Source organism: Onychostoma macrolepis, chromosome 09 (assembly GCF_012432095.1).
Source record: "Onychostoma macrolepis isolate SWU-2019 chromosome 09, ASM1243209v1, whole genome shotgun sequence".
Taxonomy (NCBI): Eukaryota; Metazoa; Chordata; class Actinopteri; order Cypriniformes; family Cyprinidae; genus Onychostoma; species Onychostoma macrolepis.
Window position 1 is genome coordinate 17,091,814 of NC_081163.1, and position 27,761 is coordinate 17,119,574.

At 38.3% G+C, this 27,761-nt stretch overlaps 1 protein-coding gene and 1 long non-coding RNA gene across 3 annotated transcripts in view; one reads left to right on the plus strand and one right to left on the minus strand.

The window, feature by feature from the left end:
• gypc (glycophorin C (Gerbich blood group)) overlaps nt 1-25,697 on the plus strand; it is a 33,366-nt gene extending 7,669 nt beyond the window's left edge. Inside the window, exons 3-4 of one of the 2 annotated variants that reach the window (XM_058786910.1) lie at nt 22,148-22,177; nt 23,895-25,697. In XM_058786910.1, coding sequence (XP_058642893.1) covers nt 22,148-22,177; nt 23,895-24,091 — 227 coding nt within the window. In that variant the 3' untranslated portion in view covers nt 24,092-25,697. The remainder of the gene's footprint in view (nt 1-22,147; nt 22,178-23,894) is intronic. The other variant, XM_058786911.1, reaches the window with a different exon arrangement.
• Nucleotides 15,015-27,162, minus strand: LOC131546857 (uncharacterized). Its single transcript, XR_009272797.1, has 3 exons — nt 27,055-27,162; nt 23,834-23,944; nt 15,015-17,110 (listed from the first exon to the last, which is right to left on the minus strand). It is a non-coding gene; the product is annotated as an uncharacterized LOC131546857 (long non-coding RNA).
• Between the last annotated feature and the right edge of the window lie 599 nt (nt 27,163-27,761).

Consider the following 27,761-nt stretch of genomic DNA (forward strand, 5'->3'; position numbering starts at 1 on the left):
GGAATCTGAGAGTGTGGTGGAGAACAGAGAGGGAGAGGTATTCTTTCGAGGCAAGATGCGTGACATATGGTTGGGTGAGATAGGAACGGTTACCACTTGAGCCTCAAATCCCAGGCAGATGTGACCTCAGGCCATGAAGGAAAGAGAGAGACAGAGAGAAACACCAGATTGTTTGAGGAAATCAGTTGCAGAAAAGCAGAGAGAGGGGAATAGTGAAGAGCTCTTTAACTGAGACTCCCACAGGACTAAGTGTGTGTGTGTGTGAGAGTGTTTGTGAGAGAGAGAGAGAGAGTGAGTGTGTAGCATATTCAGAATCTCATGACTAGCCCCACAAACAAGTGAGCTTGAACTCAGTGCTGTGGTCATGATGAGCCTCACAGCGGTGTCAGAAGGAGGTTAGTAAGTTGTTAATAGACTTTCGGTTTCTGTTTATAGATTGTATTGGGGGTAGATGAAATAACATATATGGTTTGACAAAAAAATTGTCAAAATGTGTTGGAACTGACAGAATTTTTTTGGAAGGATATTGAATATCATGAGCAGAAAAGGCAATTTGATTTTTGAGGAAAACATCATTTTAACATCCCTCAAACCTGACTGATGCAGTCAATGCCCTACCCCTGTGCCCTAATTTTTTAAAAATTCACTTGCATGTAAGTCGCAATATGAAAGAAAAGATCTTTCACTTCCATTTCATTGCGACTTTAAAGGGATAGTTCACCCAAAAATGAAAATTCTGTCATCATTTACTTACCCTCAAGTAGTTCCAAACCTGTATGAATTTCTTTGTCCTGTTGAACGCAAAGGAAAATATTCTGAAGAATGTGGGAAACAGAGCAATTATGGGGCTTTTTTTTTCCCCCTACTATGGAAGTCAATGATGCCCCAAAACAGCTTGGTTACAAACTTTCTTCAAAATATCTTCCTTTGTGTTCGGCGGAACAAAGACATTCATACAGGTTTGGAACTACTTGAGAGTGAGTAAATGATGACAGAATTTTCATTTTTGGGTGAACTATTCCTTTAACCACCTTTAAGGTCACATACAGTAAGCAGCATGTATTTATTAGGTTCCCTTCTTAAGTATTATTAAGTTTGTAGTGTGCCCCCTAGGGGTGTGTTTGACATGAAGTTGAGTAAATGGCAGGCTTTGGGTAAACTTTTCCTTTCATATTGCTACACATTGTTATGCAGAAAGTTTACAAATGACATAAATATGCATAAAATGACAAGTTTGTATGTAGAACTGTGTAGATCTACTTACAAAAAGTTAATTCATTTGAATAGGGAACATGAATATTTTTCTCTTTTTTCAATTTTTTTCAATTGCGAGGAAAAACCTAGTGGACCTTTTGATTTGGGGCGCTTAAATCACTTGAAAATCAGCTGAAAATGATGTCATGGGGATTGTCTGTGAGCTGAACGTGAACATGGGAAGTATACAGCACTTTCAGCTTTAATGTGTTTTTTTTACAGAGGTTTCCATTATTGCATCTATGAGGAGGAGAGGCACAAAAGTTGCAGCTATGCTGCCGCTTCACATACGCTCTGCTGATGCTTGTGGTGTGAAACGGCTAATCCTTTACCTGCAGGACAGGCGGATGAAGATGGTAATGTCATGTCTGTACTTATAAACTTGCAATGGAAAGTCTGAAAACTTTAAAACCCTTTCTGTACACTCAGGTTTAGGTCCCTGTGGATATTTCCACATTCCTCTTATCTTCATAGACGTGCACTCTGTCGCCTCCAGTCCTCTTTCTCAATTTGATTTTTCCTCCCCCTCAGCACCACAATCTGATTTCTGGGCCACTGAATAACTGTATCTGTGGCCAAGTGACCTCGGGGTCATTTGCAATTTCCTTCTGTTACATATTTTTCTGCGATTCTCAATCGCTCGCAAAGATTAGATGTCCTAGTCCCAAAGATGATAGACTGACCTTCTCAAGGGCAAGTGCCGTCTATAGAAATGAATATCATAATAATAATTATGCTGCTTTGATTATGGCACATAGCATTGTGAGGCATATCCAGATGATGAATGAAGCCATCTAGGCAGCAGAGGCCATTCAAATTCATTGTGTCGCCGCTCAAAGGAAAATGTTGGATTCGCTCTTTGATGTGCCTACAGTTTTTCAAGGACGATTCACACCAGCTTATGTAAGGGTTAAAAGAGTCAAGAGTTTTGGGACGCTGACAAAGCCAAGTGACCTGTTATGACCAGAGTAAAAAATACAGACATGCTAGCAAAATGAGAAACTGCAACTGACATTTCCAATCTATAGATGTCAATGTACAATATAAATGATTGTTACTGGCCACTTACCAGAGGTGGAAAGTAACGAATTACATTTACTCGCGTTACTGTAATTGAGTAGCTTTTTTGTGTACTTCTACTTTTTGAAGTAATTAAAATCTGTAATTTTACTTTTACTTAAGTATATTTTGTTTGAAGTATTGTAGCCTACTTCGCTACATTTTAAAACATTAATTACTGAGTAAAAAAAAAAAAAAAAAAAAATCGCTCCCTGGAAACTACTGCAGTAAATAATGGGCAGGAGAACAACCTGGCGTTAAAATCAGAAGAAATATGCAGATGGACAAGACAGGCGTTAATGGTGCAGACCCAGCTGGAAACCAAACCCCATCGTATGCGGCTGAAGTTGAACTCGAAAGGAAATGAGGTGAACCCCTGGCCATGTTTATGCTCTATTAAACTGTGTTTGACAAATCTCGACATCAATCTTTCACAAGCATGTAGAGGTAAAGTAAATACTTGCATCATTGCATTCGTGGTTAAAATGAAGCTTTGGCAGTTTAGCAAAAAGGTTTTGCACAAATTAGCCAAAAAGACAGTGGTGCAGGGTGTGCGGTATATATCGTTTGCGATAATATCGTATGTGGGTATATGTCGAACGTCACCTAACCAAACCCGGAAAACAGGTCTCATCGCTTCCGCTTGTCGGAGAATGTATTAATAGCAGTATTAAAAAATGGCGATATCAATGGACTTTTAAAGTAATCAGTTAAATCAGCTAGCTGTTTTTATTGTTGACGTTTTATTCGACTTTTGTATATAAATGTTATTGAAAAGAATAAAAATTTTAAACATTTATATATCAATCCACATATGTGATGGACATTGGTTATGATTATCTTTAGTGTCTACTTTGAAGGCATCTTGAGTAAAAAAGCTTCATATTTAACGGGCACTTGCAAAACGCGTGAACTGGAAGCAATGAGACCTGGTTAGCAGAATACGGAAGTCTGTTGCGGATAACCCATATTGTTGTTTTAACGATGTGCGATTTGACATTATCAGTATTTAGCCAAAAACCACACAAAACACTCCTAGAGTGCAGTGAAGTCTAGTAGATTAGACTAGTGCGCGCACGCATTTAGAGTGTGTTCTTTCACTGCATGATTCAGTCTGTTAAAATGCATTTAAAATGATCACAAAATTGAAGATATAGGGGCAGAAAATGTGTATTTATATAATTTCATATAGTGAATCAACATCACACGAAGAGTGCCGTTTTTCTCCTAAACTCAGCATGATTAAATATAGATTTTTTCTATTTTTTATTTAAACAGTTCAATAAACAAGAATTGGATTAACAGACTTGCGTTTTAGACACCATATTGCCTGTTTTTGCTCTATTTCGACAACAAAAATAATCCCAAACACAGCCACAGCACTATTTTGCGTCTCTGAGCAATGACGGTGTTGCGTTCCTGAATGAATCAACTGTTTAAATGATTCGGTTCAGTCTCAATGACTCACTTATTAACAGTGACTTGGTGACACCTACTAACGGTTTTAATTTCACATTTAAAGTATCTTTTTTTTTTTATTATTTCAAATGAGTATTCAATATTTTAAGTCTTATATATCAAAACATTATTTCTGCATTTGTAACTGCAGGTTAAATGCATTCATGTCCTGCATTAAACAGTGTGTAAAAACATCTAAATGCCACTTCAGATAAAGCTTCTGTGTTTCCTCTGCATTGCAAAGATGAATTTTGTTGATATTGATTTAATTTCCTGGTAACAGCCCAAATGTCTTATTATTCTAAATAACTGGTTCCTTTAATTAAAAACAACTAGTTTGAGATTTATAGGCCTATCCCAGGGGTGTCAAACTCAGTTCCTGGAGGGCCGCAGCCCTGCAGAGTTTAGTTCCAACCCTGCTCCAACACACATACCATGTAGTTTTCAAATAACACCTAAACGATTAGATTAGCTGGATCAGATGTGTTTAATTAGGGTTATATCTATACTGTGTAGGGCTGTGGCCCTCCAGGAACTGAGTTTGACACCCTTGGCCTGTCCCATTTTTGCGTCCCTCCCACTGTTAAAATGTAACTAAGTAATTTTTACTCTGAGCAAATTTTCAATGAGCTACTTTTTACTTTTACTTGAGTAAACTTTTACTTGACCTCTGCCACTTACAGACAGAGTCTTGCGGAGTCTGTGTAAAGATTACGGATAGGGCGTGAGGGCGTTATAGAAGTAAAGAGAGATGTGTGGCTGTATAATGGTGTGGAAGATTGAGCTGCTTGTGTTCTTAGTTGCACAGCTGTTGGGGTGGATCCACTTTCAAACCAGCACTCTTTCATAAAGCTAGTGCACACTGCACCAACAAACACTAAAATCAAACTGTTTTTGTGTTTTGATGGTTTAGTATGTTAGTATATTAGGGGTAACACTTCATTTTAAGATCTCCTTGTAACATGTTACATTTACTTACTATAATAATAACAACAAATTATGCATAATTACATGCAAGTAACCCTAAGCCAAACCCTAACCCTAACCATATAGTAAGTACATGTAGTTAATTATTATTACTCAGCAGACTACTGTATAATGTAATGTATAATTACACTGTAACAAGGACATCTTAAAATGAAGTGTAACCCTATTTAGTTTTATTTGAAAAAATGTAGTTATAAGAGATTATTTCACTCATTATGACTTTTTTTTTTACCTTGATCAATCAATTTCAAAATTGATAATAATAAGAAATGTTTCTTGAGCACCAAATCAGCATATTAGAGTCAAGTCACCTTTATTTATATAGCGCTTTTAACAATACAGATTGTGTCAAAGCACTTAACAGTATCAAATTGGAGGATAGAGTGTTAGTAATGTATAATGATAAGATTAAACATTCAATTTTCAGTTAAAGGCATTTCATTATTGATTTCAGAATGTCATTGTCTAGCTCAGTTTAGTTTAAATAGTATCTGTGCAAGAAGGATCTTGTCACATGAAGGATCATGCGACACTGAAGGATGGAGTAATGATGCTGAAAATTCAGCTTTGCCATAACAGGAATTAATTATATTTTAAAATGTATTTAAAAAAAAAAAAGTTGTTTTAAATTGTAATAATATTTCATAATATTTTAGTTTTTTCTGTATTTGTAATCAAATAAATGCCGCATTGATGAGCTAATGAGACTTATTTTAAAAAATGTACACAGCCCAAACTTTTAAACAGTAGTGTATTTTCTGGATATTTTTAGCTTGAGAGAGATGAAGTTCAAACAGCAGGATGATTTCCTGCTTAATGGCACTAAAAACTGGGTCATGGGTCAGAAAATGAGGGCATAATTCAGTTTTTTTTACACTTGTACCAAACTGTTCTGCAGTTTGAATTTGCCTATAAGGAAATGCACCACTATCAATCTTGTGTCATATTCAACTGGCTTTCAGATATCACTCTTCTGCTGTGTTCACCCTATTTTGGTCATTTCAAAACCCTTATGAGTTTCTTTATTCAGTAGAAAGCACATCAAGTTTTTTGCAGTCAAGCTTTAACAATGAAACTTTTAGACCATTATTCTCTGAAAATCTTTCCCTTTAATGGCAGCTCTCAAATCTTGTTCATACTCATTGAAGCATTTGAAAGTGGCTGCACGACAGTTTTGATGTCAACAGTGTCACATGCCATTGGCTCTTGTGTGTCTTGTGTCTGATTATGACACATTTGAATAAATTTGTGAACTGCAGTGGAGATACTCAGTGAAAAACTTTTCTACAGCCAAAACTATCATATTTCTTCAAAAGACTTGGAATATGTTGGAATGTTCCACATTTTTGTTTTTTATATACTAAGGCCTGTTCACACCAAGGACTGTAATAATGATATCTGCATCCATAAAGTTTTAATAATCATTCCATTACTATGAGAATAGGGGAGTCCCACGCACTGTAAAATGACAACAGCACAGAGGAACAATATAGATTTTTTTTTCCAGCTGATGTTCGATAAAACATTGACAGCCCATCAGAATAAATCCAACTTTAAGAGCTTGAGCATTTAAAGCAGATGACAAAATTGCAGCACACACTTATAATAACAGAACGGTGGATGGGTGCTAATATAGTCATTGTTATAGTTATCATTATAGTTATTGTTCTTGGTGTGAACAGGGCATTATGCAATATGGTTGGTTAAGGGGTGGGGTTACAGGGTTAAAAAATACCAATATTATATATTTGTGTTATACCGTTTGCTGTTATATAATCCTCAACAGAGTTGAAATTTCAGCAGATCTGTGTTGAGGTTGGGCAGGATAAAATTTTCTACAGCAGCGGTTCCCTTATGAGACTGCCCAGCTCAATAACAGAAATCTGTCCCTCTCTCCCCTCCTCGGTGTAACAGCACAAGCTTTCAGCACGCTCCCCACCCTCTCTCCTCCTCCAAGACATGCTGAAATCTCACTCCATTAGACACATCCATTACTCCCGTTTCCTTCCCTGTCTTCTGTACTCGGCTCATTTTTCTTTTAGGAATGGAGGGAGACTAGCATGTGGTTTCCTCATTCTGTCTCCTCCATCTCAGGCCAGTACAGTTATGAATTTAGGGTTATAATCACCGTTGAGCTATTGTGTAATATATGCTTGCACCTGTGCTGTCCTGGTGGCTGCCCTGTCTGTGCTCAGTGAGCTGTATGTGTGTTGCATGATGCAAATGGATGCAATAGCTTGATGTGATTAACCTTCTTATGCTACTTCAGTTCTGGCCTACTGACTCAATGAATAACTCACTTACTTCTAACCCAGAATTAGGCAATGCTGGTAGATCGTGCTTTAGGTCAGTGTTTCTCAAACGGGGGTGCGAGATAACTTAAAACTAAAATATCATATATTCACTAATGTTATGACTAATATGTTAATGTAAAAATATATATAAATAAATAACAGCACCACCTCTCTATGTATTCTGTGTTTCGGAGCAGCAAACCGTTTCTCATCGTGCTGTGTGAAATAGGCTACAGACTGAACGACGGCTCAAAACCGCTGCATGAGCATATGATATGCAAACTACAGCTCTAGGCTGGATAAAAGAAGCCAGTGTCACACTAGTAGCCAACATTTTTAATGGATGACGATTGTAATCAAGGTAATGATTACAGTGACATACAGGATCATGCATGCGTGCATTATGTCCGTTATTTGATGCGCAAACGAACCATGTACTGTATGTGCGCTGTCGGTGCATTGATCACTATAACATCATATTCATGCTTGAACACAGCTCAGTATATTCACGTAATTGAATACAACGAGTGTTTTGGATGCTCGTGTGTTTTGGAGAAGTTTGTGAGGATCAGTGGTGTTCATGTACATACGGGCATCAGAAGCTCCAAACAGCTTGTTCTGACAGAGGAACTATTCACTGTGGCGTCAAGCTGCCTTTAGATCACTGAGTTCAGAATATACATACTTTTACATACTTTTAAGTTGTATAGAATATCTGCAGACTGCAGTGACATTTTTGTGAAGTATGTTTGCAAAAAAGAACATGGGATGTTTAAATCTATCTTGAATTTGCTTTGTTTAAAAAAACGTACATGAAAATACAAAGGTTTTAGTGAATAGAAAAGTTTGGGCTTTCAGTATTGATTTGGAGAGGAGGGGGTCTTGGAGTAAAGGTAAATGCAAGCACAATCCTATGGGGGCACTGAGAATTGAACATTATTTAATTATTATTATATATTTTTTCAAATTAAAAATTAAATTAATGCAATATAAAAAGACATCCCAACAAGCTTTTTTATTTAGGCCTATTTATTTTATATGTATTTTATTATTTATTTATTTTTCACTTGCTAGATCTCGGTGAGTTTCTCATTTGAAAAGTAGATCCCCACACAAAAAAGTGGGCACCCCTGGTTTAGACAGTTGCTGCGTCCCAATGTGCCTACTTATTCTACGCCATTAAAGTATGTACTCTTTTGGTGAAGAAAAAGTACACACTTTTGAGTGTGTATTAGAAGAGTAGGCCAGCTTTGGGACATACTATCACGTCACACAACTGTGTCTTTACCGGACCGCTCTGTTACACGCAGCCTGTCACTGTAAACTGGCCTATCGATCATCTTGTCACTGTTAACATCCTCCACATTTAATTTCATACCGTATTGGAGAGAAAAAGTAGCTTGTTGATCTGCCAGTCTGTTCTCTTTCATGGCTGCATAATGATGCATTTAAAGGTTTACGACCAAATGGATGTTTATAAAAGTTCACATGGCTGTTTATGGTAATGAGCTATGACGCGGTTGGGCGGCAACCAATCGGAATGTAGAAGTCCTCCGCTTGAGAGGAGTGCAGAGAATGCAGTCCTGTAAACTTTGGTTCCGACCACCAGGGCCGGATTTACCTCTTATCGTGACATAGGCAAAACACATTCTTAGGCCCCCCTTCCCTATTAATATATATTACCACCCCAGCAAACAAAAAATATTTCGTAATCAGTGGAAACCGTTACAGGGTTTTCTACATTTACATTTACATTTAGTCATTTAGCAGACGCTTTTATCCAAAGCGACTTACAATTGGGGAATACATCGAGCGATTAATCTTGAAGAGGCAATCAGACATACGAAGTGCTTGCAACACCAAGTCTCAGACATTGTTCAAATAAATACAAACTACCAAAGGAAGGAATAAGTAAAGATAATTTTTTTTTTTTTTTTTTTTTTTAAGTTTAGGATGAAGTCAAGTGCTGTCGAAAGAGATGAGTTTTCAGTTGTTGCTTGAAGATTGACAGGGATCCAGCATTCCGGATAGAGGTGGGAAGATCGTTCCACCAGCCAGGAATGGTGAATGAGAATGATCTAGAGAGTGATTTTGCGCCTCTGTGATGGTATCACGAGGCGCCGCTCACTAGCAGATCTCAGATTTCTGGAGGGATGTAGTTTGTTAATAGAGAGTGCAAGTAAACGGGTGCTGAGCCAGTGGTTGTTCTATATGCAAGCATCAGTGTCTTGAACTTGATGCGAGCCGTGATTGGTAGCCAGTGCAGGGAGATAAAGAGAGGTGTAACATGGGCTCTTTTGGGCTCGTTGAAGACCAGTCGTGCCGCTGCATTCTGAATCATTTGTAGAGGTTTGACTGTATTAGACGGAAGTCCAGCCAGAAGAGCATTGCAATAGTCCAGCCTAGAAATGACAAGGGCCTGGACAAGAAGTTGTGCAGCATGCTCTGTCAGAAAGGGCCTGATCTTTCTGATGTTATATAGTGCAAACCTGCAAGATCGAGCAGTTTTGTAATGTGGTCTTTGAAGGTCAGCTGATCATCAAAGATTACACCAAGATTTCTGACCGAAGTTGATGGGGTTATTGTTGATGAACCTAACTGGATCGTGAAGTCATGCTGTAGAGTCGGAGTGGCAGGGAGGACAAGAAGCTCAGTCTTTGCCAGGTTGAGCTGCAGGTGATGTTCTTTCATCCATGCCGAGATGTCCGCCAGGCAACCTGAGATCCTTGCAGTTACCGTTGGATCATCTGGTTGAAAAGAGAGGTAGAGCTGTGTGTCATCAGCGTAGCAATGGTATGAGAATCCATGTGCCTGTATGATGGGACCCAGTGATGTAGTGTATGTGGAGAAGAGGAGGGTCCAAGAACTGATCCCTGAGGAACCCCAGTGACCAGTGTATGTGCTTTGGATACCTCACCTCCCAGGCCACCCTGAAAGACCTACCAGTGAGATAGGATTCAAACCAGCGAAGTGGAATGCCAGAGATGCCCAGTGATGAGAGGGTGGACAGGAGTATCTGATGATTGACAGTGTCAAAAGCGGCAGATAGGTCCAGCAGAATGAGGACTGATGATTTGGAATGGGCTTTTGCACCGCAGGGCTTCAGTGACCGAGAGAAGCGCAGTCTCAGTTGAATGGCCCCTCCTGAAACCTGACTGTTTAGCATCCAGTTTGTCGTTCTGTGAAAGAAACAGTGAGACTTGGTTGAAGACAACTCGTTCAAGTGTTTTCGCTATGAACGGAAGGAGAGAGACAGGTCTGTAGTTTTCTATAAGAGAAGTGTTTAATGTAGGTTTTTTGAGCAGTGGGGTTACCCGAGCCTGCTTGAACGCAATGGGGAAGTTACCTGTGAGTAGGGATGTGTTGATGATGTGTGTGAGTGCAGGTAAGAGTGTGGGTGAGATTGCTTGGAGAAGGTGTGAGGGGATTGGGTCAAGAGGACATGTTGTAGGATGGTTGGAGAGGAGAAGCTTGGATACTTCAGCTTCAGTGAGTGGACAGAAAGAAAAGATGGGAGTTTTAGCAGTGGATGTGGTAGGGTGAGGGTCCTGTGTGCGTGGAGGTGAAAACTGACCACTGATTGATCTAGTTTTGTCTGTAAAGAAAGTGGCAAAGTCATCAGCTGTAATAGAGGTGGAGGGAGGAGGTGGAGGGGACAGAGGAGGAATTAAATGTTCTGAAGAGATTACGCATGTCTGGAGCGCTGTCGATCTTGTTATGAAATGTGAGGATTTGGCAGTGTGGACTTTAGCAGAGAAGGATGTGAGCATAGACTGGTACCTACTGAGGTCCGACAGATCGTTTGATTTGCGCCATTTTCTCTCTGCCGCTCTGAGTGTAGTCCGATGTGGGCCTAGAGGAGAGAGGACAAATGTCGTCTAGACAAGAGGTTAAGGTAGAGCATAAAGTCTCAGTAGCTGCGTTTACATCCAGAGATGAGAAATGGGTGGGTGAAGGAAGAGGAGGATACCACAGAGGAAAGATGGGAAGGAGAAAGGGGCGCAGGTTTCGTCTAAAAGTAACTGGTAGGGGGTTGGTGGCACAGGAGAAGCAAAGTGTAATGTAAATGTAATGAAGAAATGGTCCAGTATGTAGCGGTTGTACCAGAATGTTATCTGCAGTACAATTGCGTGTGTAAATTAAGTCAAGTTGGTTGCCTGATTTGTGCGTGCTAGTAGTGGTAAGGCGTTTGAGATCAAACGAAGCTAGGAGTGCATGGAAGTCTGTAGCATAAGGCTTGTCTAGGTGAATGTTGAAATCACCAAAGACTAGGAGTGGAGTGCCATCCTCCACGAAGAGGACAGCAGCCCGTCCAGCTCCTCTAGGAAGGTGGCTAGAATTTGGCTAGGGGACGGTAAATGACCACGATCTGGAGTTTTATCGGAGCTGATACAGTAATGGCATGAGATTCAAATGAGTTGTAATTGCATAGGGAAGAGCGGGTTGAGTATTTCCAATTGTTAGAAATGAGCAGACCAGTGCCTCCACCCGCCAACTTGCCGGGGGTGTGAGAGAAAGAGAGATTAGTAGAGAGCAGCTGGGGTTGCTGAGTCTTCTGGACGAATCCAGGTCTCAGTCAAGCCCAAGATGCTGAGCGTGGATTTTAAAGAAAAAGCAGAAATGAAGTCAGCTTCTATCGCAATAAGCGCTTATGTTAATAAAGATCAAATGCAGTTCTTTCTTTGAGAACGGAGAACTGTTCCATTAATAGGCTCCGGCATCGTGGCCACATTACCACTTCTGGAGTGCATTGTTTCTCTATTAGGCCTAATTTTAACGGCCTGGAGTCACAACCACCTCAAGATATTGTTCAGATGATTTATTTCATGTTTCCGTCCTGAAATCTCGTGTGTGTTGAAGTAATTTCTTACGTTCCTCATCCCAAACCTTCCGTTGCAAATTCCAGAATGTCATTTTAGAACTAATAACAGAGACTTGCACTATTGATATGCAGGCTAATTCAGTTATTAGAGAGAGAGAGAGAGAGAGAGAGATTAAACGCGTGTAAATACCTGCGTCTCTCAGCTGTGTTCAGCAGCAGCGTCTACTAATAGCGAATCTTTAAGTTGAATTGCTTCAAGAACCTCGCTAAGAAATGTCTTGGCTTTTCAGCTGCAAAACTATTTTATTGATAAATTTGCAAGGCAGCGCTGACAACATTATATAACATGTTATTTTTGTCTTCTGAGGCTTTGGTTCTTTACTGTTGAAGATAGCCCATATAGTTAAAAAATAATATATCTCTCTCTTCATTGTGTTTGGGCCCCCCCCTGGACGAGCGAGCTTAATGCCTATGCATAAATCCGCCCTGCCGACCACATTAGTTCCCAAGCATTTTCACGCTAGAACGCTTGTTTTTCAGCGGGAATGCAATTAATTTGCTCAAAACAACACCGATTTGACCAATTGGCATTTATTGGTTTATTTCTTTAGTAAATATGTAACTAGAATTGTTGTAACTATAAGTTTCTTTCCATTGATTCATTTCTTTCTTTCACAATTAAAATATTTAATGAGGTTAATTTATACCCTACTTGTGGTCAGTCTGCACAAGATCAACATCCTTGTTTCCTTTTTGGCTCCTTTAAATACAAGACCAAGCGTTCGATCGTCAGAGCGTCAACAAACCTTTCTACAGCGTCGTTGGCAGGGCGGCCAGAGCGAATTTTGACGCTCTTGCCGGCAGTGTGAACACACGGTTAGAGTGTGCACGGATACACACTTCAAAAATCGACCTGAAATAGTAGACCATCCGAGGACTTTTGGCATACTCTTTTCAACATACTATACTTTGGGACACACTTATTGTAATCTCACATACTATTTAGGATGGATAGTATGAACATTGGGACGCAGGGAGTGTCTTAAGAAGTGGTTTGACCAACTAGCAGTTAGTGTTTTCATTGTTATACGGTAGGGGGCGCTAGTACACATCTTCTGTACAGAATTTTTTTTTTTAAAAACACAAGTGAAGAAGAAACCAAAACAACAGATACTTCCACGTGTAATCTAACATGATCATCAGACATAAAACAGCATCGAAACTGTGTAATGTTATGGAATAAAATGTCACCAATCAAGAGGTAATAATGACTGTCAAGCTTTGGGGTGTTGATCGACTCCATCTACTTTTTAATGATCATTCTGAATCCAATTCATAGTCTTTTTTCAGCTTTTTGTTCAAAATGTTGTTTATTTCTTTATTTTTTTATTTATGAAACTTACCCACATTGAAGTGTTTAAAAAAAATGCATTAAGCTAGAATAAAATGTTTTTGTTTACAAGAAGATACGCTGTTCTTTCTTTTGATCTTTTGTATGTCCAGATATTCATATAACAAAATATATACAAATTAATACCTAAATAGGGACATAGTAGTATATTTAAAGTATGATGTAAAGTTCACTTAAAGAAAACTTACGAGTATACTTGCAGTATAAAACTACTAAACTAGTAGTTTACTGATACTGTATTTCAAAGTGTACTAAAAATGCTACTACAAGTATTTAATTAGTAAACTATCAGTATACCTATAAGTTCACTTTTAGTATAGTTGCAGTACAAGCTAAAAACTTTGATATAAACTAGTTGTGTACTCCAAGTTTACTACTGTTATACTTAAAAGTATACTTTTTTATACTAGAAAGTGGGCCAATTTAGTCCCAAGGAGTATTGAAATAGTACACTTACAAGTATACTACTAGTACACTGATATTTGTATACTTACTACTTAAAGTATACTTAAAATATACTTGAACTTTACTTAAGTATACTTAATAAAATAAACCTGAAGTATACTACTTTTTGGTAAGGGTAATCAGTCTTACTTTTTGTATTGAAATTAGACCAATCTACATTTTTATGTAACTGACTTTTTGGTTATGCCCAAAATTAAAAATGAGATGACTAACTTTTAAAGGGCCTTCGTTCATTTTCGGAACACAAATTAAGATATTTCTGATGAAATCCGAGAGCTCTCTGACCCTGCAACTGAAATGTTCCCAGACCCAGAAACGTAGTAAGGACATCAATAAAACAGTCCAAATCACTCACATCACTGGTTCAACTGTACTTTCACGAAGCTACAAGAATACTTTTTGTTTGCGAAGAAAACAAAAATAACGACTTTATTCAACAATTCTTCTCCTCCAAATCACGTCTTCAAATCATGTTAAATTACGGTTGAACCACAAATTTTAACCTTTGTACGATAAGATGTATGCTTAAAACAAGAGAAAAAACTTGCAATAAGACAAGAAACTAAAATAAGATATTTTGTCTGCCAATATCTCTAATGCAATTTTTTTGTTTCTCAAGCAAATATGTATACAGATTGTGTTTTTTTTTTTTTTTTGTATTGTTGTTTTGTTTTTTGTTTTTCTGTGTCAGCCACCCAACAAGTTATCTCACTGCCAAGCAATGTTTTAAAGTTTGTTTCTGTATATATGTATATATGTGCCATCACATTTACCGTAGTCCAGTAATTAAAATCCAGTCATTTTAATTCAAATCCATGCAATCGGGAATTTTGAGTGATGGTGAAAGATTTTCCTATGGGTTAAAGTTGATTATGCAAACAGAAATCTGCTTAAAGTGCCTTTTCTGTGAACTGTGCTTCATACGTTACTTTGTTGATTGTAGACAATAGACCTTTTTTGCCCGCAAACTTTTTCTAATGTGATCGCAGCTTAAAGGTGTAAAACAGTATAAGTCAGTGATTTCTGGTTCAATAGGACAATTCTTCATCACATTGGAAGGCTGATGAGCATCCTTTGGCCTTGACACAAGCTTCCTCAATCATCAATTTTCTGATATGATCTTGCAGGGCAGTCACATCACCAACAATACAGTGACTGGTCTTCTCAAGTCTGATAGAAATGACTATCGTAAAACCTGTTTAAGAGGAGGATTTAAAGGTCCGAATAGCCTTGGTGGCATAGAGGAATCTGAGAAGAGCTCCTGACCAGTAAATGAGAGATTTATTGATGGGCTTACATGCTTTCACTCAAGGCTGTTTTGAGGCCTTTCTTGATGTGGATCTGTGCATTGCAGACATAGTAAATAACATGATAATCAATATTTCCTTTTTACAATCTCAAGTCTGATAAGGGGTTACAAGTCATTCTGAGCTTAATACATAAAACATATTACTGTGAAGACAGCAGGTCAGTTGTACTTTAAACCTTCAAACTTTTTAATTCCATAGTGTTATGAGATGACAGGAATGAGGAGATCATGGGACCAAAATATGATTTTTGCCAAAATGTAAAGACAATTATATTTCTTATTTATCGTGTATTCAGATTTATGATTGTAAAGATAATTCCAATATACTGTATCACTGTATCACAATTGCCATGCTTTCATCCTACCGGTTCTTTAAAAATAAGAAATATAATTTTTATTTTTTAACTTTTGGCTAAACTTTTACAAGGACTCCCCAACATTCACTGGACTCTCTTGAACAACCTTGCACTAAAGGACCGTGGGAATGAATTCTCATTCTTACCTCCTCTGAAGAGCAGAAAATATGTAAAACAGTGTGAAATCCATTAGGAATTTTTGTAGGATTCGACATAGACTTTCGACTATGTGGTGGCCTTATTCTTCCTCACTGCGACTGCTGCACCACAGAAAAATGTATCTAATTAAAATATGTTGATTAACTAGGACTGAGCATTTGTATGGTTTGTTAGAGGTTCATTATAAGCTGAGGCTTCTCTGCCGCTCCCTCAGGTTATCATCTATTGTCAATGTCCTTACTGGCAATGGGCTATTTAAGGGGAAGCTGCTTAGCTTTTAATGCTTCTTCACATAGTTGGATTTGGGCTTACATTTTACAACCAGTTGGTTTAAAGCTGAAGTGTGTAATTTGTTCAATTCTTAAATATATTTTACTATAATATTCAGTGGCGATTATAAGAAAGCAACTGGGTTGATTTTCACTGAAAATAAACATCTCTGTGATATCTTTTGATATCTCTACCTAATATATATATGTGTGTGTGCGTATGTGTGTGTGTGTGTCAGAGATTGCCTAAGTGAGACTTTCAGTTTAAGTGCACCTGTGTCTGTCCATTTTTAAGCTGCTCTTTTAAAAGGATGATGAATAATAAACAACAGCCAATCATCTGAGAAGTGAGTGAGAGAGAAAGAGAGTGAGAGGAAAGGAGTGTCTAAGAGCGAGTTTAGCGAGGCGTTTAGAGGCTGTTTTCACTCTTAGTTTGGCACAGGCAGTTGGCCACAGTCGAGTGCTTTCCTGACAGACATCGGAGCTGTTAATTCTCTACATGAAACATGAAGGCCTGCCCTGACACTTCATCACCTTAGAGATGAGACAAGGACCTCTATTCCTGCGGTTTTGACAATGGACTATAGAGCCTGCCTAGGGAGATTATGGGCCTTTTGTGGTACATTTATTGAAATCAAAGAGAGCGGCAGAATCAGCATGAAAAATTATAGATTCTAGACTACAAGAGGAAGCGGTATTTTTGGTGTCTTCTTCAAGAACTGATAAAGTTCTTTGGGAATAAATCAATTTCAGCTACATTACATGTCTAAAAGTAGGCTATTTAGGACTACTTTTAACCTAGTTATCCAGTGTGTGTGAGGCTAACGGTGAGAGCCAGATCATTGGTTGTCACCATGAATAAAATGTTAAGATCAGAGCTAAATGCCATTGCTTTGGTAGTTCTCCAATTTGCTGAAATTTGGACAGATTTACAGTTTGGGCACTGGGCAGAGCAACAATGAGAAATTTGCATTAATTCAAGCTGGAAAATTATCAGCTTAATGCGTTTCCCACCCAAGAACTGAAGGGACTGGAATTCATTCTGGCTCCTGGTTTTGCTGCCCATCCTATCGGGAGACAATTACCAGTGCGCTTCAAAAGCCGGCTTTGGGCAAGATTAGCTCCACTTCTGGGAAGGTGATGAAAGCAAATGTCTTGCTGCTGGGTTTGCTCTGCCCTGGGTCTGTGTGGCAGAAGTGAGAGAGAGGGTGGAATGCCTTTGGCCCTCATCATCTTTCAGGTCCAACCCGTCGGCTTTCATGGCAGGCTGTGAAAAAAAAAAAGAAGCTGTTCTTCAGATCTGGCCACGCAGCACAGATGTCCTCCTCCATGTCACAGCGGCTGGCGGATTTCACTAACGAGGCTAACGAGGGGACGCCTCCAGGCGAGACAGGCTCCCTCGTGTTTGCATGGCAAATTTAGCAGAGATTTAATCCGTCCTGGGGTGCTGTGGCTCTACGCTGAGTGTGACTTAGAAAGATCTTTTATAACGGGCTTAACATCCACTATACCGAGAATTTCTACTGTAAAATAAGAACTACAGTGGGGCAAAAAAGTATTTAGTCAGCCACCAATTGTGCAAGTTCTCCCACTTAAAAAGATGAGAGAGGCCTGTAATTTTCATCATAGGTATACCTCAACTATAAGAGAGAAATGAGAAAGAAAAAAAAATCCAGAAAATCACATTGTAGGATTTTTAAAGAATTTACTTGCAAATTATGGTGGAAAATAAGTATTTGGTCAATAACAAAAATTAATCTCAATACTTTGTTATATACACTTTGTTGGCAATGACAGAGGTCAAACGTTTTCTGTAAGTCTTCACAAGGTTTTCACACACTGTTGCTGGTATTTTGGCCCATTCCTCCATGCACATCTCCTCTAGAGCAGTAATGTTTTGGGGCTGTCGCTGGGCAATACGGACTTTCAACTCCCTCCAAATATTTTCGATGGGGTTGAGATCTGGAGACTGGCTAGGCCACTCCAGGACCTTGAAATGCTTCTTACGAAGCCACTCCTTTGTTGCCCGGGTGGTGTGTTTGGGATCATTGTCATGCTGAAAGACCCAGCCACGTTTCATCTTCAATGCCCTTGCTGATGGAAGGAGGTTTTCACTCAAAATCTCACAATACATGGCCCCATTCATACTTTCGTTTACACGGATCAGTCGTCCTGGTCCCTTTGCAGAAAAACAGCCCCAAAGCATGATGTTTCCACCCCCATGCTTCACAGTAGGTATGGTGTTCTTTGGATGCAACTCAGCATTCTTTCTCCTCCAAACACGACAAGTTGAGTTTTTACCAAAAAGTTCTATTTTGGTTTCATCTGACCATATGACGTTCTCCCAATCCTCTCAAAAAATCAAGAAAATCACATTGTAGGATTTTTAAAGAATTAATTGGTAAATTCCTCTGTAAAATAAGTATTTGGTCACCTACAAACAAGCAAGATTTCTGGCTCTCACAGACCTGTAACTTCTTCTTTAAGAGGCTCCTCTGTCCTCCACTTGTTACCTGTATTAATGGCATCTGTTTGAACTTGTTATCAGTATAAAAGACACCTGTCCACAACCTCAAACAGTCCAACTCCAAACTCCACCATGGCCAAGACCAAAGAGCTGTCAAAGGACACCAGAAACAAAATTGTAGACCTGCACCAGGCTGGGAAGACTGAATCTGCAATAGGTAAGCAGCTTGGTGTGAAGAAATCAACTGTGGGAGCAATTATTAGAAAATGGAAGACATACAAGACCACTGATAATCTCCCTCGATCTGGGGCTCCATGCAAGATCTCACCCCATGGGGTCAAAATGATCACAAGAACTGTGAGCAAAAATCCCAGAACCACACGGGGGACCTAGTGAATGACCTGCAGAGAGCTGGGACCAAAGTAACAAAGGCCTCAAATCCTGCAGTGCCAGACGTGTCCCCCTGCTTAAGCCAGTGCATGTCCGGGCCCGTCTGAAGTTTGCTAGAGAGCATTTGGATGATCCAGAAGAGGATTGGGAGAACGTCATATGGTCAGATGAAACCAAAATAGAACTTTTTGGTAAAAACTCAACTTGTCGTGTTTGGAGGAGAAAGAATGCTGAGTTGCATCCAAAGAACACCATACCTACTGTGAAGCATGGGGGTGGAAACATCATGCTTTGGGGCTGTTTTTCTGCAAAGGGACCAGGACGACTGATCCGTGTAAACGAAAGTATGAATGGGGCCATGTATTGTGAGATTTTGAGTGAAAACCTCCTTCCATCAGCAAGGGCATTGAAGATGAAACGTGGCTGGGTCTTTCAGCATGACAATGATCCCAAACACACCGCCCGGGCAACAAAGGAGTGGCTTCGTAAGAAGCATTTCAAGGTCCGGGAGTGGCCTAGCCAGTCTCCAGATCTCAACCCCATCGAAAATCTTTGGAGGGAGTTGAAAGTCCGTGTTGCCCAGCGACAGCCCCAAAACATTACTGCTCTAGAGGAGATCTGCATGGAGGAATGGGCCAAAATACCAGCAACAGTGTGTGAAAACCTTGTGAAGACTTACAGAAAACGTTTGACCTCTGTCATTGCCAACAAAGGGTATATAACAAAGTATTGAGATTAATTTTTGTTATTGACCAAATACTTATTTTCCACCATAATTTGCAAGTAAATTCTTTAAAAATCCTACAATGTGATTATCTGGATTTTTTTTTTTTTCTCATTTTCTCTCTTATAGTTGAGGTATACCTATGATGAAAATTTCAGGCCTCTCTCATCTTTTTAAGTGGGAGAACTTGCACAATTGGTGGCTGACTAAATACTTTTTTGCCCCACTGTATATCCATTATCCATCATATATTTTAGCCTGAAATTTCTGGCCTCCCTGTGCCACACATCATAGATTTAAAGCTGAAGAATATAATTAAAAATCTACTATCTTAATTTAATATGAAGAGACAGCTAACAGTAAGCCATTTGTGCTTTGGCACTATCAAAACATTGCTTTGTTTGTTTCAGCATCTGATAGAGTAACATCGGCTCAGCCAGTGGTGAGTTTGTGGCAAGATTGTTTGAAAGCGACCATTATTTTTGCAATTCGGTTCGGTGAAGCCAGTGGTGCAGAAATTCCACACTTCAGCTTCAAGTCCTAAATAGATTTCAACAGTTTGCTTCTCTATTCACTGAATGGAAACGAAAATGTGACCCGTGAGATATAAAAACAACAGTGTCCTTCATGCCCCTTTTGAATGATTCAACTTTCCAAACTTTCCTACCAGCTAAAGCACATCAGCATTCTTAAAGGTGCACTAGGTCATTTTTTTGTTTGTGTTGCTGGTCCTTGGTCTTGTGGTGTGCATTACAGAAGCAGAGGTTTTCAATTACCAATGTTAATGAAGAAATTTACAATCACCCAACCCATGATTCATTTATTGCATAAAGTGAAAGTGTAAGGAAAGTGTCCAATAATGGGAATAGTAAGAAAACAAGACGATCATGTGACCTCCATAAGTCAGTCATGACCTCCATAAGGTGGCTGGTTCCATATACAAAAACAGCTTTTATTAGGTTGCTCATACAACTCATGTTGGTGTATATGATTTAAAATTTTATTTATTTATTTATTTTTTAAATATGGTTATTGCGTTTATTTGTGAAACTTTTTAATGAGCAAAAATAAGGAGCGCACAAGTTGCGATGTAATAGAAGTAGCGACAGATCTTTTTTTCAGTGTTGTGAGTGACGTACATCCGAGTGAAATGGATTATTGAAATATTTCAAAATGTATGACAGAGACTCGGTCTTGGTTGCTGATTGGATGAAGGCAGATCTGAATGTGAGCTTGTAGTCGATTGTAAGAGAGAAGTGGGATTTCCAGCATTTGTCACCGGAGAGAAGTTTTTCGTTTCACCAGAAAAAGTGGATGAATAATTCTCAATAAGATTAAAAGCATGCATTTAGTAAATAGACATTTTCATGTCATTCCGACTTTAATAATCGTACTGAAAAGGCGTCTGCCTTTATTTTCTGGAAGAGCTCAGAGTGTACAGCACACAGTGTTCTCCAGCTGTTTAAATAAATATGCCTTTCAATATGTTCAGGAGTCCATTTTCCAGAGGATTCAAAGAACAATTTAAAGTACAATGCACAATTTTTTCTTTTCTTTTTTTTTGTTTTTTTTGTTTTTTGGTTTCATTAGATGTCACTACTGACTTCACTGCTCTTAGAGGAAGCTAAGAAAGGTTTTATGGACAGTTTTGAGGTTGGCAGGTCACGCATCTGCATGCTATAATGACGAAGACTCGCAGTAAAAGCATGTGCTACATTGTGAAACAAACCAGACTCTCTATTAGAGAGATATTTCATAGTTTTAATAAAGTTTTGAGGGCCTTGGTGGAGCTGGAAGTACTTGATTGATTTATAAATAATTCACTGGCTAAGAGCCTCTGTGAGGTTGTCGTTTTTATTTTTTAAAGGACAACTAATTATTGAACTCATAAGGAGACATTAAAGATCACATGAGCGGTTGTTATACCTTCAAACACATCTTCATGCCCTTCATATTACCCAAATGTGAATGTTCTGTGTCTCCTTAATTACTCCAAATATAATCACGCTGTAAACACCATATCACAATGAGCTTTTAATCACAATGTAACAGGTTATTAGACACTAATGAGGTAGCTTAATTGTTCATGTTTGGGGGGCATCTGCTTGGTCAAACCTGCATTATCCTTTCTGTTTAAAAATAGTTTTGGGGTCTCACTAGATCTATCTCCATTTTGAAAGCAACATGTTTGATTTGCCTGTCCTTCAGTGAAAGTCAAGTCAAGGCAGCAGATGTTGCCTTTGCAATAATTCATGATTATCTTCAATCACTTTCTTTAACGAGCTTTTTGTCCCCGTGGTGACGGAGAGACTGAGTCTCGCTTCAATACAACGGGGGAGACAGCTGTCTATAAAAACAAAGCATCATGAAAGATTCACGTGTGTTATTATAACACGGGAGGAAAGTCAACAGTACGTGTTTTGTGAGGGATCAGTGAGGCGGGAAGGATCTTGTTGTAGAGTTGCATGGCTGCACTGCAGCACTCCAAAAAAAAAAAAAAAACTCATCTTCAAAAAGTTTCAGAACTCATTTAGAAGAGATCGAACAGAGCTAACTTTGATAACAGACATGTATGTTTAAAATCAGTGGAGGACTGGCACTATATCACGAAATGGACATAATGTAATATGTGATATGAGCATTCTTATTCAAAAAATAAAATTCAGTTTGTCATTTACTATAACCAATTTTGCTTTATCAGAATATTTTCTTCTTGTCTTTAGAGGGACCATACTTTGAAGCCATAGTTGGAGGTAAGTGTAGCAGCTCACAGACTTTCACATACACTCTCAGAAATAAAGGTACAAAAGCTGTCACTGGGGCGGTACCTTTTCAAAAGGTACATATTAGTACTTAAAGTGTGCATATTTGAACCTAATAGGTACAAAAGTGTACCTTTTGAAAAGGTACCGCCCCAGTGACAGCTTTTGTACCTTTATTTCTGAGAGTGTATCTAATATGCCTTAATCTCACTACGATGCAAAACTGTGCATCTTTTACCTTGAGTCAGTATTTCTACCTAATTTAACCCGTTAAATATTATTTTGTTAGAGCTGCTTTCCCGAGAGCATCGTAAAGCCTAGGTAGAGACCATTGGTGTCAATGGTTTCTGCAATCTACTTAAGCTTATGGGCATTTAGGTCTGGACACAGTTGTTTTTTGAGCCAATCACCTGAGCTGTAAATGTCATGTGACTAATTACTCTGGAGGCACAGAAAAATGATGTGGTAGATGACAAAACGGGAACACGGACAGTCCAAAACCACGATTCTAAGCAGCGATATAAATGGCAGCAGGCAGAGGACTATATCCATTTTCAATTCCAAATATCCAGTCCATTTCAAAAGCTTTCCAGAGCAAAACTGGGCACTGGTAAAATATCCTCAATATGATAATGACATATTAGCAGTATGTTACTTATTCAAAGTGCATGGCTGTCAATGGTGAAAGATGCTTTTTGCCTCCAGAGTGTGTAGTTACGAGAACAGCACTTTGATGATGGTCAGAGAGGCTTGGAAGATTTCTGTACAAATGAGAGGTAATTTGTGCACAAGATGTTTCCTGGCCTCAGAAGATCTCTGGCTGAGCCAAAAAAAAAAAAAGTACCAGTACCACAGTGGTCTCACTTTAGCTCATTTACACATGAATAATCAGTGTGTGGGTTTGTTCTCAACACTGAAGTAATTGGAATCAGTAAACCTCAGCAGGGTTCTAATGATACATGCCCTCAAAACCTTTTTCAGGAAACTGGTCTGGTCTGGCATATCAGGAGAAAATTTGTGTATTTGATTGTGCATATTAGTTTGTTAGGGCTGTGTGATTTACTGCTGTTCTCTACAGACAGGGAACTCTGAAGATTAGCTTTCATTGGTTAAGTCTGTCTGTATTTTCATTAGCTAAATTTACACCTGAATCTAACATCCTGTTTTTGCATTTCCCTGTCCTCACACTTTAATATAATGATGTTGAACATGGTTTATGTTAAATTTCCACTTGAATATAGCTAAAGATAAGTTGAGTTGAGAATAAAAGTACAAAAACTAGTTATAGACCAAGACACAGGCTAATACATCAGCCAATATTCGGCTATTTTAACATAATCGGCCAACCAGGCAAATGCAGATACTGATCAACAGAACTGGTCTTTTTCTATTTCATTATCATAGTTTTAATATGTTTCAGATTTAGTACAAGTTAAGCTCAATCAACAGCTTTTGTGGCATGTTGTTGACTAATACCACAAGACATAATTTCCTGATTATCTAACTTTCTTCTTGTGGTAATCAACAAGAATAATCCTTTTAAAAACCCTTTTCTGTATCAGCCACTGACAAGAAAACATACAGCCAGCAATGCTCCTCTGAACTCAAAGCAGTGTAGTCAGTTTATTTCAGGACATTCAGTCTCACCTTACAGCTGCATCCCACAGGTTATCCTCTAATATAACCTCTCTTTCTCTGTGTGTTCTAGTTGTCATTGCTGTGGTGGTTCTGGTTCTGCTCCTCCTCCTGGCCGTCATTCTGCGATACATGTACAAGCACAAGGGCACATATCATACCAATGAGGCCAAGGGCACAGAGTTCGCAGAGACAGCAGACGCTGCTCTGCGTGGAGACCCTGCCCTGCAGGACGCCATGGATGAGAACAAGAAAGAGTATTTCATATGAGACACAGTAGCCGGCCTTTTATACACATCATATAATAAACTCCTACAGGCACACATGATGCCTCAATCCTGTTTGCTGGAGCAGTGAAGTAACTGACTGAGCTCCCCGCTAACAGAAACAAACACAAAGAGTATTGTGATATTTCTTCTATATTTCAATAACTGAGATTGTTTATATTTATTTGTTCCTCAAAAAGAGGTAATATTGAGTGCAGGTGATAGAATATGCCACACTCCTGCTATATAAGAACAAACATCAGCTCAGGAGAATAAGTTGGTATTCAGATGAAGGGAATGAAAGCCTTTGATCTCATTACACAGAATGTGAATGATAGGTGATATACGAAGACATTGAAATCAACACTGTTAAAAAACAAGAATGTGAAATTAATTGGTTTCATATTCTATTTACTGTATATGACATATGTGACCCTGGACCACAAAACCAGCCATAAGGGTCAATTTTTTTAAATTGAGATTTATGGTTTGGTAGGATAGGACGATACTTGGCTGAGATACAACTATTTGAAAATCTGCAAAAAAAATCGAAATATTGAGAAAATCGCCTTTAAAGTTGTCCAAATGAAATTCTTAGCCATGCATATTACTAATCAAAAATTAAGTGTTGAAATTTACAAAATATCTTCATGGAACACTATCTTTACTTAATATCATGATTTGTGGTGTAAAAGAAAATGGATAATTTTGACCCATACAGTGTATTATTGGCAATTGATACAAACTATGACTGGTTTTGTGGTCCAGGGTCACATATATAAGAATCAGGTATCAGATTCATAAATATTTTCTTAAGAAAGAAGTAAGAAGTTAAATACGAAGAAGCTTTTTAAAGAACATCTTATTTGTCTGATTGTATGGCAGTTCTTGCCAAAGACTCACCGATCAACTCAATATTAAACACCTCAAAAGCATCTTTTTGCTCTGCCTGCAGATTAATCTAATGATCATAATAAACATGCACACTATTTTCTTTGTGACTTGTTTTACGGGAGTTTAGTACTCAATGTCACATTTTTAATGCTTCACATTTTTTAAATAGTTACTTTTACAGAGCCTGTCTCAACTTTCTTTCAAGATCTCAACTTTCTTTTTACTTGTCCCAGAACATAAAACACATTATTCAGCAGTTCAGCTTTTAATAATAGGTAAAACAGTGAGGGAAAAGCCACTGTGTTATTAGAGGCAGAAATATGTCGTATCCATCTTAATATGTACATACACTTTTAGAACAATAGGGTAAAAAAGTTGTCACTGGGGTGGTACCTTTTTAAAATAAACCTTGTACCTAAAGTGTGCATTTTAATACCTTAAAGGCACATATTAGTTCCTTTTGAAGCTTTTGTACATTGTTCTGTTTTTACTGTGGTGATTCTAAATGTAACTATTTTTCTGCTTGTGGGGAAAAAAATGTAAGAATGTCTAAGATTTAATTGTTAGACTGATCTAATAAAATGTTGCTTTCTAATTAGAAGCAGTATTAGAGTCAGTGGAGTAAATGAATGAGAAAAGTATCTGCTTCAGATGCCTTAACTTTTTAATTTCATCTATAGTAATGCTTTTGGCAACAAATAAAATGAATTCTATCACTTGTTGTTGTTACAGTTGCCTGTTTTTCAGTTTCTCAATTTTATTAGTATCGTGAAGTAAAAAGCACAAGTCAAGAAAGAAAGAAAAAGAAATAGTACACCCCAAACTGAAAAGTGTGTAATCATTTACTCACCTTTGTGTCTTTCAAAAGTTTCTTATTTATAGCATATTGTCTGAGCTGCTCTTTACTATAAAGTAAAAGTAAACATAGCTGTCAAACAAGATTTTTAGTTAAATTTAGTTGTCAAAGGACTCAGAAGACTTTGAATACAGTGCGTGAGTCATATTTCCTTTTATGAGGCTTTTATGGTGCTGTTTTTGCTAAAATCTTTTGTTTTCCACAGAGAAAACATAGTCATTCAGATATGGAACGACGTGAGGGTGAATAAATGATGACAGAATTTTCATTTTTGCGTGAACTATTTCCTTTAAGCTCACAGCAACTGGCAGTAAAGAGAGCTCATGCTGTGCTCAGTTTAGTGATTTTTGGATCAAACAACCAGGCCTCGGGCCATTGATAGTTTCAGTTCCTCTTCACGGGGGAGTAATTAGTACAGGTGTTGCATTATTCACTCCTGGGAAACCAGAATGTGCAAATAAAATACTGAAATATTATCTCATGCAAACAGTTCGTATATGGCAGTGGGACGTGGAGTGCTATAAATATGATTTGAGTTGATGCGTACCATGATAAATCATTTTTCAATGAGATCTCTTCTGGAAGATTTTTACCAAAAAATGTACACATTATTCAAAGGCCAGTGCAGATGCTGATGCAACAAAATGAAAATGCCAGACACTTTGGAGGTGAGCTACACTGTGAGAATCCGACACGAGTGAGAGATATTTTTCTTTTGATTAATTCTTTGCTTCAAGGATGGAGGCTGAAAATAAGCCCTGAGCACCAAATCTCATCTCACCTTCTCACCCCCCTCTTCCTACGTCCAACGCTCTTGATTAATGACACCTCACCACTAAAGGTTTCTGCTGCATTTTTTTTTTTTTTTATGTGAATTTAACATCTGAAAGGACAGTTTTGTGTAATAGCTAGACTGCCTGTCATCACTTATATTTTGATAATCAACACTGACACCTCTATGATTAATCATCCACAAACAGGAGTGAAGTGTGCATGAGGACACAATTATCACCTCCCACAATGCTCCAACACAAATGTTTGTTTCCTACAGTCACATCACTTCATCATTTCTTAACTGCTTCTGAAAACATTTGAAACTTTAAACATGTTCCCAGAGTTTTGACAACAGCGAACTATAAAAAAGTGGAAATATGCTTGAGGTGATCTGGCAAACCTGACACTTTCCAAAAATGCAAATTTGCTGAAAATGTACTCACCCTCAGCCCATCCAAGATGTAGATGAGTTTGTTTCTTTATACACTCTAAAAAATGCTGTGTTAAATACAACCAAGCACTGGGTAAAATATGGACAAATCCAACGGTTGGGTTACTGCCCATAAGGCTGGGTTAAACATTTAACCCAACTGTTGGTTGAAAACAACCCAGCATGTGTTCTGTCCAATATTTACCCAGCCCTGGGTTGTATTTAACCCAGAATTTTTTAGAGTGCATGAACAGTTTTGAAGAAATGTAGCATTACATACTTGCTCATCCTCTGAAAGTAAATGGGTGCTATTACAATGAGAGTCCAAACAGCTAATAAAAACAATAATCTGCATGACTCCAATCCATCAAGTAATGTCTTGTGAAGTGAAAAGCTGCGTGTTCATAAGAAACAAATTCATAATTAATACTTTTAAACTTTAAAAGTCGTTTCTGGCAAAAATACCTAAAATAAGCAATAATCCATAATAACGCTTCCTCCAGTGAAAAAAAAAAAAACATCCTCTGTTTAGAACTGTTTTAACTGTTTTCATTGAGCATATTTCTCTCCTGATTCAGACAGGACACATTTTTCACTGGAAAAAGCAATATTATGGAGGAGTCGTATTTTACCCAGAAACAATGGTTTTAAGTAGTGCACACAATGTTTGTGTGTACTGTGTATATTTATTATGTATAAATTAGGGCTGCACGATATATC